We start from the raw sequence: 15520 nt of genomic DNA on the forward strand, positions 1-15520 counted from the left end.
TCCAATCTAATTTCGTCTGCTGCACCTCCAAGCACCCCTTAACTAGCCAGGTGCGCAGGTTGGCTAAGCACGTTCTCTCAGCTTGGGTAGAATGTCTGGGGTCCTCAGACAGCCATGCAAGCGCCTCATTGCCCTCTCCTACTCCTGCTTGGGCTACTAGGGCTGACTTCTGTTCTGGGGACAGGAGTACGGAGAGCAGCTGATTCATATCAGCCCACGTTGGATTATAAACGTTAATGATTTGTTCAAGTTTTTCTTTAAATTTATTGGGAGCCTCCCTGAGTTTTGGAAAGGTATTGGACGAGTTCATTAAGTCCACGGTAGTCCAAGGAACATGTACAAAAGTAGTTTGCCCACCAGCAATCAATGGGGGATATTGGCGAAGTGGATACAAGCCGGCCAGCTGAATTTGGGAAAAACACCCAGGGAAATTTTCTCGATTAAAGTGGTTATTTATTTATTTAGTTATTATTTATTTAATTAATTTGTTTATTAGTCGCCCATCTGGCTGGTTATCCAGCCACTCTGGGCGATGTACAACATAAAACATTCCAAATACATTTAAACATTTAAAATCTCAAACCAGAATAATAAAACCTAACCCGCCCCAATAGAGGGATAGAGGTAAGTCCTCCATCGCCACCTTTTTTCAATCTTATCTGGCAAATGGGGCAGGTGCAGCTATCTGTGGAAGTAGCTGCGATTTCAAACTTTGCTCTTAATTCTGGCACAAGCCCTTTTTGTAACTCTTACATCAACAATTGGGGAAACTGTTCCTTATACTTTAATTCTTTGGGAGACAATGGCCATAATTCTTTGGTTGGTTCGGGGGGTGCATTTCTAATATTGCCGCCAGCTTGACTATAGAGCGTTTAGGTTTTTCAGAGGGTAAAATGGCGCCCGCTTGAGCTTGGAAAGGCGATGCCTGTTCTGAATGTAGAATGGCTGCCGCCTGAGCTTGAGGAGGCTGAACCTGCTCGACCGTTGGGGCCCATGTATCCAAGATGTCTTCCGCTTCTTCATCATAGGGCAGCAGGGGGGCGGTGGGTGTCAAGCAAGGATACAAAGGCTGCAAGGAGCGTTGGCATGTGTGTTTCTCTTTTGCTTAACTTCTTTTTCCTTTTTCTCCAATTGTGCTTTCAACTTTTTGTTAGAGTCCAGAAGACTCACAACTATGGATTTCTGCTTCTTGCGTTCAGCCTCTTTGTCGTACAGGAACCAGAAATCTATTTGTCTAGGCTTAGTGGTTTCCAGAATTCCCTGTAAAATAGGTGAGCTTGTCGATGTCAAAGGTGCAGCTTTCTGGAAATTGAAGATCCAGCTGGTCAAAGCTCTGCTTTTATAAAACCTAAGAAACGCACAGATACTTTGAATGTCTGAGTGCCTGCACCAGTGGAATACGGGAGGAACTTGTAAAACTTGCTGCAACAGTATTTAGAAGTGAGCATGTGGCCTGAAACACTCCTTTTCCTAACATTTTGGCTTCTTGTTTTTCTCCACCCACCACATCTCTGAAATATATCATATATGTAATGGTTAACCGTACTGCTGCCGTGACTTACTTTATGTTTGCTGCTATTTTGTGTTTTTATTATGTTTTTATATTGATTGTGCATTTTTATTGTTTTTATTATGTATGTAAGCTATGCTGAGCTCTGTTTTTAAACAGCAGAAGGGCAGGATATAAATCCTCTTAATCAATCAATCAACATTCCATAGTGTTGGGAACTAGAGTCTAGGCATTTAAGGCTGAAAATGTTAAGTTTTTTTTAAAAAAAAGATTTCTCACATCTTTCCGCAGTTTTTGGTTCTAATTCCTAGGCACAAACACAAAACAACTGGACAATCCAAATATTAATATGCAAATAATTTGCATAATATGCAAATTAGCCTGCCGGATTTGCGGAACTGGAATATGGCAACCCTAACCCAGAGCTGCCCTGCCCCTAGGCACCCTAGGTCTGGTATGGGAGGAGGTCCATGGGGTGACACCATGAGTTACCGCACCGGGTGACACCAACCCTAGTGACGCCGCTGACACTCACCACCTTTTGGGTTGACTTACAGGGCTATCCTAACCACTCAGACTGAAAGTCAGATCGAACTGAATGGGGCTTACTCTCAGGTGAACGGGGTGAGGATTGCATTGGATGCTTTGCTTTTATTGCAGGGGGGGAGTGCAATGTGGTTTCATGCAGGTCATGGGTTTAGGATGGGAAGGGCCACCGACCTTTCTTGTCAAGCTGATGGTTGACTTTTGCGGCAACCTGAAGAATGTTTTTGTATGGAGGATTTGGGGCTAGATAGCAAAGCCAGCCTTCAACAAAAAGCAACCAGAGGGGGAAAAGGGGGGGGGGATTGAGGTTTTCCACTGCGGAAGTTTAAAGCATGAAGGCTCACACTGGGGCTTGCCAGAGAGGCGGGAGAGAGCTCCCGCCATTCAGTCCTCCAGCGGGTCAAGAAACAGAGCTCTCACTCCTAGAGTGGCAGGACGGTTTAGAGGAGAGGGGAAAGACAGAAGCGGAGATGGGAGGCTCTTCATTCCTAACCCAGGAAGAGAAGAGGATGACAGACCCATCTGTGGGATCGGCCCTTCCAGATAATAAGCCTCTTTGGGGCTGGGAGATTTCTCTGCTCCTTTGTCACAGCTGCCAAGCTCTGGGCAAGGCCGGGAGGGTGTGCTGCGAGCTTTCTGCCAGCAGGTGGCGATAGTGGGGCCTTTCCTTGGCCTCCATTCGCTATTAAGAGCAAGGAGGGGGCGGGGCCTGGAGCGCGCCGAGGACAGACAGGTGCACAAGGGGGGGGGGAGCGAGAGAAGATTTGATTTTCCCCTTCTGAATCCGCAGACAATGCAGGGAGGAAGGGAGAAAAAGAGACGCCCCCCTTGGGGAAGGGGCGGAGCTCAGGCCTGGGCGCCCCGTTTGCCTGCAGAAGGTCACGCCCACGGCATTCGTTGCCGGGCCTGGCAAGCCGCTGCCTGTCACTGTCGGCAGTACGGAGCTAGATGGACCCCAGTGGTCCGCTTCAGCAGAAGAGGCTTCCGAGGTTCCCTACCCCCTTGCACTGTAAAGGGCCCCAAGGGCTGCAGGGTCCATCTTTTGAAGCCCTCCTGGGGGGAAGGGAAAGGGGACCCCAGAAGGAGAGGAAGCAGTTTTAGTGGGGGGCACTTCCTGGGGGCATGGTAAGGGGCTGGTCGGATGGGGCTGGAGAGGAAACAGCTTTCCAGGGGGGCACTTTGGGGGAGAAAGGGGGGTTTGGTGTGATGCCTTTGGGCCCCAGATCTGGAGAAAATAAATGGGGTTAATGGCCTTCTCCAGACCTCCCTTTTGGAGTGTGTTGGAGGGGAAGATCAAAGCCCCCATGGATCTCAGCTTCTGCGGCAGGTTTGGCCCGGCAGAGGGGGCTGAGGGTCTGCCTCTGCTGGCACTGCCCGCCTGCCTTCTGCCCGCCTTCACCCCTTGCCTTGGGAACACCCACCTTGGCAGGAGGGCCTCTGGGTGCTACAGAGGGTCTACAGTACAATGTCTAGTGGGCAATGCTCGCAACAACCCTGTGAGGTGGGCCCAGATGAATGTCTGGGTATAATGCAGATGTTAGTGCTTGAGGGCCACATTCCAACCTGAGGGCCACGTCCTTTCCAGGGGCCACTTTGCAGTGCTGGGCAGGGCCAGAGGCAAAACTGGCTGGAGCAGAGGATGCAACTCTTACAGTCAGCTATATTTTAGCCATTGAAAAGTCAGAAGTTTTATCTGTACACAAAGGCACTGGTGCCTTGAAGGAGACTGCAGAGTACTGCACTTGCACTAGAGAGTAGAGATGCAAAGGCTCAAGAGAGAAAATCAGGGGGGAAAAATTCCCCCTGGTATTTTTTCCGGGCATTCACATCTCTTAACAGGGAGACCCAGAATTAACCCCCCTACTAGGTCCCTGTCCCGGGGCCACAGCTTCCTGGGTCGCCGTGGGCCAGTGATTATTTCTGCCTACCTCACTGGATTGTTGTGAATTTAAAGGTGGCTAACTTTATGTCCCGCTCCAAATTCTGGAAATCTGCTATGTGTGACCTTTCACATCTGTGCAAGTGTTTGTGTGTGTCTTATTATTAGAATTACTTCCCATTTAATACTGAACTATGTGCCAAAGGGCCCAGGTTCAAATCCCCACTCAGGAGTGAAATCCATTAGTTGACCACAGCCCAGTGACAGTGTTGTTGTGAAGACAAAGGGACAGGGGATCAACCTATATTTCCCACTGTTACCTCTTTAGAGGAAGGCCTGCGTAAAGAAACCTTGAAACACCATAAAATATGAGGCTGAAAATATATGTAATAATATACATATAACATAAATATGTAAAATCTCTTATCTCAGTCACCCAGGCTACAACCCTACAAGGTAGGCAAGAATGCTGTTAAGCTTTGAACCACGTACATCCCCTGCTCAACTCTGAACCACATTCTGGAACTTGGTGCCCTCCAGATGCTGCTAAACTGCAACTCCCATCAGCCCCATCCAGGATGGCCAATGGCCAGGGATGATGGGAGTTGTAGTCCACAACATAAAGCAGGTATGAGGAAGCTTTGGCCCTCCAGATGATGCTGAACTACAACTGCCATCGGTCCTGACCATTGGGCATGTTTGCTGGGGCTGATGGGAGTTGGAGTTCAGCAGCATCTGGAGGGCACCGAGTCCCAGAATTTAATTCTGTAAAAGCTTCCCCACACTGGATCTAAAAGATTATCAAAATAATACCAGTCATATGCCCAGCTGTTTCTAATGTAGATGTGTTGCAAGTAGTTCAAACACTTTTCATTGCCCAGTGAGCTGGACTGGGTTGAATGCACCTCAGTATTCCTCTTCTGTTATTTCCGATGGAAGGGGTGGAGGTCTTCCTCATCCCCAGGGAGCTGCAAGATGGAGCCATTGACCTCATACACTGCTGCCTTGAAGTATATGTACAAAGTGTAGTGACTGCCAACTGTCAGGGACCTGATATTTGATTGAAATGCACACATGTTTTTAATGACAGGCTTATAGGATTGTGGAGTTGGGATGGATGATGTCTTTGAGTCCCCTTTCCAGCCTCTGATTTGGAATCTTTCTAGGGTAAGTTGTAGGCAAAAAACCTGCTTCACTAGTCAGACTAGTTCCTTTCATAAGCTAATGGGTCCAGCCAGATTTGTCAAGTGGTACCCATTAGCATGTGTAAAGATTTGGCAGTGGAGCAATGTGTTGTCATTGGAACTCTTGCAGGATAGAGGCACTCCTCCCCTGGCTGGATGCTCCCTCATCCTAGAGCTGAGAAGTGGTCTGTGGTAGAGTTAGTCTGAAGCGACATTGGAAAGACACAGAGAGACACTTGCTCTCTGTGCTCCATCCCAAAGGTATGGCTTTGGGGGACTCCTCTAGAAACCTGATGGGGAACCAAGATCTGTTGGCCTGTTAATGCCAAGAAGCCCTCCATCTTACGCTCAGGTTGTATATATTTGTAAATGAAACCATCTATCCTAAAGACACCACAGTCTCTGCTGACCTGCATTCCAGGGAAACCAAACCCTGGGTAAGTGATGGAGCATCTGGAAGATTGAGATGTGCACAAAAATATGCATGAGACATGATGAAGGGGGCCCAGTAACACAGCCTGAAATGGGTGACAAGTTGAAGGGGAGACTCTGTGGTGGGCAGGAAGGAGAGGCTTTGCAGAAGCCAGATTGGAGGAGAGATGGGAGTGGGACCGAGGTGGCTGGGTTGATTTGAGGTAGCAAAGGAGGCAAAAAACCCCACTCCCTGGCATAGAGGACAGTCTGGAAGAAAGTGCGGAGGGGTCTGCAAGACAGTTGCAGACCAAAGATTAAGGCCCTGTTTAGGTCGGGCATCCAGAAGCAAACTGAGCATGAAGGAAACATCCAAGGAAAGTGACGTGCCTCATATTTGATTATGGCCTTTATCTTTCCGCACAGCCTTTGGGCCGCTTATAATATTTACACCCCTCATCTCCACATTTGTATGAAGGAGAACATTCCTCCCATCCCCTATTGCTCCCCGCAGGCTTTTGAAAGCGGTTCCCCATTGTGGCAAAATCTGTGAGAGTCCCAGAGGTGGCCTAGTTGACAGAGAGGACAGCCCAGGTGACTCCCCTTTCTTCCCCACAGGCAGCGCAATGGCCTCAGAGGCACCGTCTGGATTGTCTCTTCCTTGGAGAAGAGTGGGAAGAGGTGCAGGGCGGCCACCTCAGGTAAGTGAAAGATCTCTGGGGTAAAGACAGAGAGGACAGCCCAGGTGCCTGTCTTTGGGTTGGGTGGCATGGAGAGAATCTGCCTTTTTGCCTCTACTTTTAACGCTACCGAAGAAGAGCCCTGAAGCTGGACCAGCCAAAGGCCCACCTAGTCCAGCATCTTGTTCTCACAGTGGCCGACCAGGTGCCTACAGGAAGCCCTTGAGCAAGCAGGACCCGAGAGCAACAGCGCTTTCCCCTCTTGTGATTCCCAGCAACTGGTATTCAGAGGTAGAACATAGCCGTCAATGCTAGTAGCCCTTGATAGCCTCATCCTCCATGAATTTGGGTAATCTTTTAAAGCCATCCAAGTTGGAGGCCATCACTGCAAGATCTCAAAGTGGCCTAGTTCTAGGGGCTGATACATCTAACAAAAGCCCTCATGCAACTACCCTGTGACCCCGTCCCCTTTCAGACTGGGAGAATGGAGCATGTTGGAGAAATTACATTTTCCTCTTCTTCCTCTTACAGGCTCCCTTGACCTTTGAGGAGGTGGCTGTGTATTTCTCCGAGGAGGAGTGGGCTCTGCTGGATCCTGAGCAGAGAGCTCTGCATAGGGAAGTCATGGAGGAGAATTACCAGACGGTGGCCTCTCTAGGTAAGGGCACTCTTTGGTTTCTTGCCTGATAAATGTGGAAGGTGTGAATTTGATATTTCTGCCATTGAATCCTGCACTGCAGGGATGCTGTGATGGAAATGGGTGTCTGGGAGAGACTGCAGCTGAGTGGGAGAGGACCTGCTTTGCATGCTGGCAGTGGGGGGGGGCATGAACAGGTGGTGAGCAAAGTCTTTGCATGCCTCAGATCCTGGAGATCCGCTGCTAGTTGCAATAGACAAGGCTGGACTAGATGGAGAAAGACTCTGACCTGATATAATGCAGTTTCCTATATTCCTGGGGTTTTCTGGTCATTCCATGCGACCTGATCTGTGCTTCCTGCTATTAAAAATTGTCATTCAGAGAATTCTGTAATTGCAGAATAAGAGACAGTGAATCCTGAGGATAGCATCCCATCTGCATCATCAAGCGATTTGGTAGCAGCAGCAGATAAATGCGTAGACACTGAATTCATAATTGAAGCAGAATCTCTGACAGTGAGACAGCACTTTTAAATGGTGATGGAAAAGCAGAGGGCAGTTTTCAAGCCTCGCCAGATTATTCTATAGTCTTAGAAGATTGTATCACCTTAGAAGAGGGCGTGGCTGTGAAGGGACCCTATATTTCTGAAGTTGCCCTCAGTCTTCCCTTCTTAAGGGTAAACACGCCAAGGTCTGTCAGCCCCTCCTCTATGACTGTATCTACAATCTTACCCGCTGCACTCCTCCCCCACGCTGGGTGACTCTCAGTCTGCCACCCTGCAGCACCTTCCTTCCCTGACTCCCACTCAGGGAACCATCCAACTTAGACCTCTCAGCCATTCTCATAAGGGTGCCTCATCTCTTTCTCTCTGTCTCTCTCACACACGCACCTGATTTTTTTTCCATGCAAAGACAGCAAAAAGCTGATGGTGTTGATAAGATCATTTCTGGCTGTGTATGTTTCAGTGGCTTCTATTCTAATTGCCAGGAAAGAAGATTTCCCCAGAATTGACCATTTGAAGGGCACCCCTGGCTTGCTAAATGGGGGAGGAGGGACAGCTCCTGGTGTGATACAATGACACGGCCCTAAACAAAACAGCTGCCTTTGGAAAGTTCTGCAGTATCATCCCCAACAGGCTTTTCAAGCTACATTTTATGTCCAGTGAATGTATGTTTGCAAGTCGCAGACTCATCCAGCTGGGTCCACAGGGTCCTGTCCTATTCATGGGGTTCAGGAGTTACACAATCAAAACTAGACCTCTTCTTACCTTTAAATGGCTCTGTTTGGAGTAGCCGAATATTTGGGGGTCAAAAGTAACTAGCCTTGTCCATTTCCTTGAAAGGATCGTACCTCTACTCTTGTTGGGAAGGAGGAGAAGATCCAGTGATCCAGGAACCCAAAGAAGAGGAGACTCCGGCAGGTAGATACTTAGCTGTGTTGTGGGGCCCTTTTGGTTCTGGGAATTGAAGGATTTTTCAGTTCCTGTGTGAAAGCAATGATGGTGGATTAACCCATCAGGATGGCAGTTCTACTGGAGGACATCTTAGATGTTTGTAAGAACATTAAGAAGAGCTTGTGGGATCAGGCCAGTCACCTATCACGTTGAGTTTCCAGTACTCACAGTGGCCAAGCAGATTCCTATGAGAAGTGCGCAATCAGGACCTGAATGCAAGAGTTGCCCCACTGAGAGCATAGTGACGGTCTTAAAGTGGCAGAGTCCTCTTTGAACCAACTTCCTTCCTCCTTTAGAAGAAACAGTCCTCAGAAAAACGTAGTAAGGAAGCCAAGCCATAAATCACATGGTCTTCGATGTCTGTATACTAATGCACAGAGCATGGGAAACAAGCAGGACGAACTTGAACTCTTAATACAGGAGGGCAATTACGACTTGATAGGTATAACTGAAACTTGGTGGGATGACTCCCATGACTGGAATACAGCAATTGAAGGATATAACTTGTTCAGAAAGACAGAATAAAAAGGGAGGTGGAGTCGCGCTATATATTAAAAATATATATCCCTGCACAGAAATACAGGAAGATGAGCTTGATACCTCCACTGATAGTATCTGGATTAAAATTAATGGGGCAAGTAATAAAAGGAATGTGGTGCTTGGAGTCTACTACCTACCACCCAATCAAGGAGAAGACGAGAATGTAACTTTTGAAAAGCAAATTGCCAATGTTTCGAGGAGGCATGATGTAGTAATAATGGGGAACTTCAGTCATCCTGATATCTGTTGGGAGACAAATTCGGCCAAACACGGCCCCTCCAATAAATTTCTGACTTGTGTTAGAGATAACGTTCTCCTATAGAAAGTGGAGGAAGCAACCAGAGGATTAGCTATCCTGGACTTGATTCTAACCAATAGAGATGATTTGGTGGATGAAGTGGCAGTTACAGGAAATCTGGGGGAAAGTGACCATGTTATACTTGAATTCTTGATTTTAATAGAAGCAAAAGCTGAGAGTAGCCATACGCGCACCCTGGACTTCAAGAAAGCTGATTTTAATAAACTCAGAATGAGTGTAAGTACCGTTCCATGGCAAGCGACCCTAATGAGAAAAGGAGTCTAAGATGGGTGGGAATTTCTAAAAAAGGAAATTCTGAAAGCTCAATGGCAAGCAATTCCAACAAGGAAAAAAAGGGGGAAAACAGAAGGATCTATCTATCATCGCCCCATAGCTAAAGCTCCCTGGGTGGTTTACAACAATTAAAAACATTAAAATAGAAATATACAAATTTAAAAAACATTTTAAAAAAGCAATTTAAAAACACATGCTAAAACACCTGGGATAAGAGGATCATTCCGTAATTTGGGGGCTGCCACTGAGAAGGCCCTCCCCTTGTTGCCATCCTCTGAGCATCCGTTGGAGTAGGCACCCGGAGGAGGGCCTTGAATGTTGAACGTAGTGTACGGGTGGGTTCATGTTGGGAGAGGCTTTCCATCAGGTATTGTGGTCCCAAGCCGTGTAAGGCTTTATATGTTAAAACAAGCACCTTGAATCGGGCTCAGAAACATACAGGTATATGTATATGCTTGTTGACACTCTCAAAGAAGTGAGACAGGATTTTCCCTTGCTGAAACTACAGCAAGCCTTGTTCCTCTCTACTCTTGTTTTGTTAATAGGGCCTGGAATGTCATATCTCATTACCATTATGTGCCTCAGTTCCTCAGACTCACTACCTGCAAACCTTTGTCAGGCACAGGGATCTGTCCTCATCTGAAACCCTGCAGAGCAGCTGCCTGCCAGTGTAGACAGTACTGAGCTAGAGGGTCCAATGGTCCGATTAAGCATCAGGCTTCTCACTGTGTTCCTGTATTTCTATCTGACCACCACTTTTGACTGCCATCAAATTCATAGAAAAAAATGAGCAGTGAGCACTGCCAGGATTGCTTCTTCTGCAGCCTTGCTGCCCTTCTCTTCCCGCTCACCCCGTTGCTTGTGGCGTATCATTTTAGAAATCTGTATTGCAGTAGGAGGAAAAACCAGGCACATCTGGGCCTAATGACATCAAGTGATATGCGGAGCAGAAAGGAATTCACGCTGTTGGGTGAGGCGGTAGAATATTCAGGGGACCTTGGATTCAGCTGGGCCTACAGGAAGAAATGGGGAGAATTGTGGAGATATAAAGATCTAAGATGCAGCTAATTGGGATTGAACTGCGATGAGATCCTTTGTTTTTGACTTGGAATTCCAACATATATGTCTTTTCTCCTTGTTCCTCCTCAGCAGATGATGGGCAGAAAAATAAGAATTACACAGAACCACAGATGATGTCATTGGTAACAGGAAAGTGTGAAGCACAAAAAGAGGTGTTTGGAAATCAAGGGGAACCAAGAAAGTCTGGAACAAACGAATCAAAGAATGGGAGGAAGAAATCCTCTACTTCTCAGCTTTTGCATGAAAGAACCCACACAGGAGGGAAACCATTTAAATGCATGGAATGTGGAAAGAGCTTCAGTGTGAGCAGTAACCTTATTAGACATCAGAGAACCCACACAGGAGAGAAACCATTTGAATGTATGGAGTGCGGAAAAAGCTTTAGTGTGAGTAGTCACCTTACTGTACATCAACGAACCCACACAGGGGAGAAACCATTTAAGTGCATGGAATGTGGAAAGAGCTTCAGCTGCAGCAGTAGTCGTTTTAAACATCACAGAAGGCACACAGGAGAGAAACCATTTAAATGCATGGTGTGTGGAAAGAGCTTCAGCCAGAGCAGTACACTTACTGTACATCAACAAACACACACAGGGGAGAAACCATTTAAATACATGGAGTGTGGCAAGTGCTACAGTTCAAGTAGTGAGCTTACTGTACATAAGAGAACCCACACAGGGGAGAAACCATTTAAATGCATGGAGTGTGGAAAGAGCTTCAGCCAGAGAGGTAACCTTACTTTGCATCAAAGAACCCACACAATGGAGAAACCATTTAATTGTGTGGAGTGTGGAAAAAGCTTCAGTATGAGACATACACTTAATATACATCAAAGAACCCACACAGGGGAAAAACCATTTAAATGCATGGTGTGTGGAAAGAGCTTCAGTGTGAGTAGTAAACTTACACAACATCACAGAAGGCACACAGGGGAGAAACCATTTGAATGCATGGTGTGTGGAAAAAGCTTCAGCCAGAGCAGTACACTTACTTTACATCAACAAACACACACAGGGGAGAAACCATTTAAATGCATGGAGTGTGGCAAGCGCTACAGTTCAAGTACTGAGCTTACTGTACATAAGAGAACCCACACAGGGGAGAAACCATTTAAATGCGTGGAATGTGGAAAGAGCTTCAGGCAGAGAGGTCACCTTACTTTGCATCAAAGAACCCACACAGGGGAGAAACCATTTAATTGCATGGAGTGTGGCAAGCGCTTCAGTTCAAGTAGTGAGCTTACTGTACATCAAAGAATCCACACAGGTGAGAAACCATTTAAATGCATAGAATGTGGAAAGAGCTTCACCCAGAGAGGTCAACTTACTGTACATCGAAGAACCCACACAGGGGAGAAACCATTTCAATGCATGGAGTGTGGAAAGAGATTCAGCAAGAGAGATCAACTTACTGTACATCGAAGAACCCACACAGGGGAGAAACCATTTAAATGCATGGAGTGTGGAAAGAGTTTCAAGGGGAGCAGTTCACTTACTTCACATCACAGAACCCACACAGGGGAGAAACCCTTTAAATGCATGAAGTGTGGAAAGAGCTTCAGCCACAGCAGTACACTTACTAAACATCAAAGAACCCACACAGGGGAGAAGCCATGTAAATGCATTGAGTGTGGAAAGAGCTTCAGGCAGAGCAGTTCACTTATTGTACATAAAAGAACCCACACAGGGGAGAAACCCTTTAAATGCATGGAGTGTGGAAAGAGCTTCAGCCACAGCAGTACACTTAATAAACATCAAAGAACCCACACAGGGGAGAAACCATTTAAATGCATGGAATGTGGAAAGAGCTTCACTGTGAGCGGTAACCTTACTGAACATCAGAGAAGGCACACGGGAGAAACCATTTAAATGCATGGTGTGTAGAAAGAGCTTCAGCTAGAGGAGTACACTTATTGTACATGAACGAACCCACACAGGGAAGAAACCATTTAAATGCATGGAATGTGGAAAGCGCTTCAGTGTGAGCAGTAAACTCACTGTACATCAAAGAAACCATATGGGAGAAACCATTTAAATGGATCGAGTGTTGAAAGAGCTTCAGTTCAAGTAGTGAGCTTACTGTATATCAAAGAACACACACGGGAGAAACCGTTTAAGTGCATGAAATATGGAAAGATCTTCATTATGAGCAGTAGCCTTACTGTACATCAGAGAAAGCACACAGGAGAGATACCATTTCAATGCACCGAATGTGGAAAGTGCTTCAGAGATAGGGCAACATTTACTACACATCAGCAAGCAAACATGGGGAAAACCATTTAAATGCATGGAGTGTGGAAAGAGCTTCAGACTGAGCAGTTCACTGACTGTACATCAAAGAACCCACACATGGAAAACCCATTGAAATGCTTGGTGTGTGGATAGAGCTTCAGGAAGAGCAGTTCACTTACTTCACATCAAAGAACCCACACAGGAGAAACGATTTAAATGCACAGCTTGTGGGAAAAGCTTCATTGTAAGCAGTAAGGTTACTGAACATGAACAAATAAACACGGGGGGAAGCTATTTAAATGCATGGTAAGTATCATGAACTGATACCGGTTCAGTCCCAGGACTCAGTTTGCAAACCCAAGGCAATTGATCCTGGCAAGACACAAACATCAAGAGTGAGATGAGGCAGACTATGATTAGGGCACCTTTTCTAGCCCCCTCCCCATACGGGGTGAGCAGAGTGGATACTGAATAGGACTGCTCAGTCATGGCTATAGCTGCCGAACTACTCAGCTGCCTCGGTCCTTGAGCCAGGACGACTGAGTCTGTATCCACCACCCATGTGCGGGTCCATGACTAGGGGCTTCCGGATTTCACATGAAAGAACCCACGCAGGGGAGAAACCATTTAAATGTATGGAGTGTAGAGAGAGCTTTAGAGTAAATTATGAGCTTAGTGTACATCAATGAACATCCACAGGAGAGAAAACATTTAAGTGCATGGAGTGTGGAAGGAGCTTTAGACAGAGCAGTTCACTTATTGAACATCATAGAACCCACATGGGACAAACCATTTAACTGCATGTAGTGTGAAAAGAGCTTCAGTGTAAGTAGTGATCTTACTGTAAACCAGTGAACAAACACGGGAGAAACCATTTAAGTGCATGGAATGTAGAGAGAGCTTCAGTTGCAGCAGCAACTTTACTAAGCGTAAAGGAACCCACACATGGGAGAAATCTTTCAGATGTACGGAGTGTGGAAAGAGCTTCAGTGTATTAGTGAGCTTACCATCCATCAACGAACACACATGAAAGAAACCATTGTAATGCATTGCTTATGGAAAGAGCTTCTGTCAGAATGGTTACCTTACTGTACATGACAGAACATGCACATGTGAGAGAGACCATTTAAATTCTGTAATGTGAGAGCCAGTGTGGTGTAGTGGTTAAGGTGTTGGACTACGACCTGGGAGACCAGGGTTTGAATCCCCACATAGCCATGAAGCTCACTGGGTGACCTTGGGCCAGTCGTTGCCTCACAGCCTCAGAGGAAGGCAATGATAAACCCCCTCTGAATACTGCTTACCATGAAAACCCTATTCATAGGGTCTCCATAAGTCGGAATCGACTTGAAGGCAGTACATTTACATTTAATGTGGAAAGAGTTTCAGCCAATCAGTGTAAGTCCCCCTCCCCTCATTCCAGACTACGACATCCTGAAATTCCCCTTTGGGGGGATATATGCCGGCTTAATTTACCAGCCAGCTGAACTCTGGCCGAGCTGCGTTGGGCCGGCTGAGTTGTGGCTGAGCCAGGATGATGGCCTTATAGCAGCATAGCCTGGCTGACCTGGGACCCATCTAGCTCAGCTGGATATCTGCCATATCCTAACTCCCCTCAGCCCGGCATAAATACCTATACATTTTGCCCTTAGTGTAAGCAGTAGCCTTACTAGAAACCACAGAATTCCGTTCAAATGCATGGTATGTGGAAAGAACTTCAGTGTTAGCCTTACTTTAAATCAACTAGAGGACTGAAGGAATTCAGGTGAGCTAGTGCTGAATTTAGCAACGTTACGTTTGTAGTTAATTTTAATTTTGTGGGCTATAAACATTAAAGACGTATACACCTTGGACTGCATATCAGAAGTTGAGTGAGTTATATAATGTTGTACTTTTCTAATTATAACGAGTCAAACAAGTTTAAATTTTACTCGGCTGTTGAAGAGGGCAGTTTATTTGTCTGATCCATAACGTGTTTTGAAAATCTTCCCAATATGCAATTTTAATCCATTACCCTTTATTGGGTCTGTGACCGTACAATAAATTGATTGATTGATAATCCCTTACCCACCTTTTTGTGAGTAAAGCTGCAATGCTAACTCCAACGTAAACCCCATTGAATTCAGTAGGGCTTACTTTTGAGTAGACATAATTAGGATTGTGCTGTAAATCAATGGGACTTTTGAGTGAACATAGCAAAGGATTGTGTTGTAAATCTTTCTCTCCCCCTCCAATCCTTTTTTTAAAAAAACAACTATACAGGGCTTACTTAGAATTATTATTAAAATTAGAATTTATTACCCGCCCTTCACCCAAAGGTCAATGCTTTTATTTGGTAGGTAACTAATAGCGATTAAAAAAAATGTTCTGCAGTGACCCACTGGTTTTGACAATAATTATATAAGGTGTATGTATTTTTGCGTCTCCAGTATGTGTTTATATGGAATATTTCCAACAACCCTGTCAGGTAGGATTGGAAAGCAAGGCAGTTTACAACAGGAAATAAATCCATTTAAAATCTATAAAACAAGTATAAAACAGTTTAATGTGGAAAGAGCTCTTACTGTACATGAAAAGGTGAGGGGGTTTGAAAGTGTTGAAGAAGCTGAGAGCAATGCCGTCAGGAGTCTAGACAAGAGGCTAGACTCCTAGCAGGGGCACCCAAGGTGGAATGGTCAAAGCTGAGACACCAGACTAAGATGCATCCAAACTCAGAGGAAGGCAATGGTAAACCACCTCTGAATTTGGGCCTAGACAGCAAAACCAGCCTCCAACAA

At 45.9% G+C, this 15520-nt stretch overlaps 1 protein-coding gene across 1 annotated transcript; it reads left to right on the forward strand.

Moving 5' to 3' along the window:
• Positions 1 to 5322: 5322 nt before the first annotated feature.
• Positions 5323 to 14557, forward strand: LOC133381423 (oocyte zinc finger protein XlCOF6-like). Its single transcript, XM_061620523.1, has 5 exons — positions 5323 to 5380; positions 6149 to 6231; positions 6742 to 6868; positions 8190 to 8267; positions 10582 to 14557. Exons 2-5 carry the CDS (start codon positions 6157 to 6159, stop codon positions 12378 to 12380), a joined length of 2079 nt encoding a protein of 692 aa, XP_061476507.1. The 5' UTR covers positions 5323 to 5380; positions 6149 to 6156; the 3' UTR covers positions 12381 to 14557.
• The last annotated feature ends 963 nt before the right edge of the window (positions 14558 to 15520 follow it).

The sequence above is a fragment of the Rhineura floridana genome, chromosome 3 (assembly GCF_030035675.1).
Source record: "Rhineura floridana isolate rRhiFlo1 chromosome 3, rRhiFlo1.hap2, whole genome shotgun sequence".
In the NCBI taxonomy this organism is placed as follows: domain Eukaryota; kingdom Metazoa; phylum Chordata; class Lepidosauria; order Squamata; family Rhineuridae; genus Rhineura; species Rhineura floridana.

What these genes read in the sequence shown, in the direction of transcription:
- LOC133381423 (XM_061620523.1), top strand. Translation starts at nt 6,157, where the DNA reads ATGGCCTCAGAGGCACCGTCTGGATTGTCTCTTCCTTGGAGAAGAGTG. An exon ending in GTGCAGGGCGGCCACCTCAG is followed by an intron (nt 6,232 to 6,741) that starts GTAAGTGAAAGA and finishes TTCCTCTTACAG; the next exon opens with GCTCCCTTGACCTTTGAGGA. An exon ending in AGAAGAGGAGACTCCGGCAG is followed by an intron (nt 8,268 to 10,581) that starts GTAGATACTTAG and finishes GTTCCTCCTCAG; the next exon opens with CAGATGATGGGCAGAAAAAT.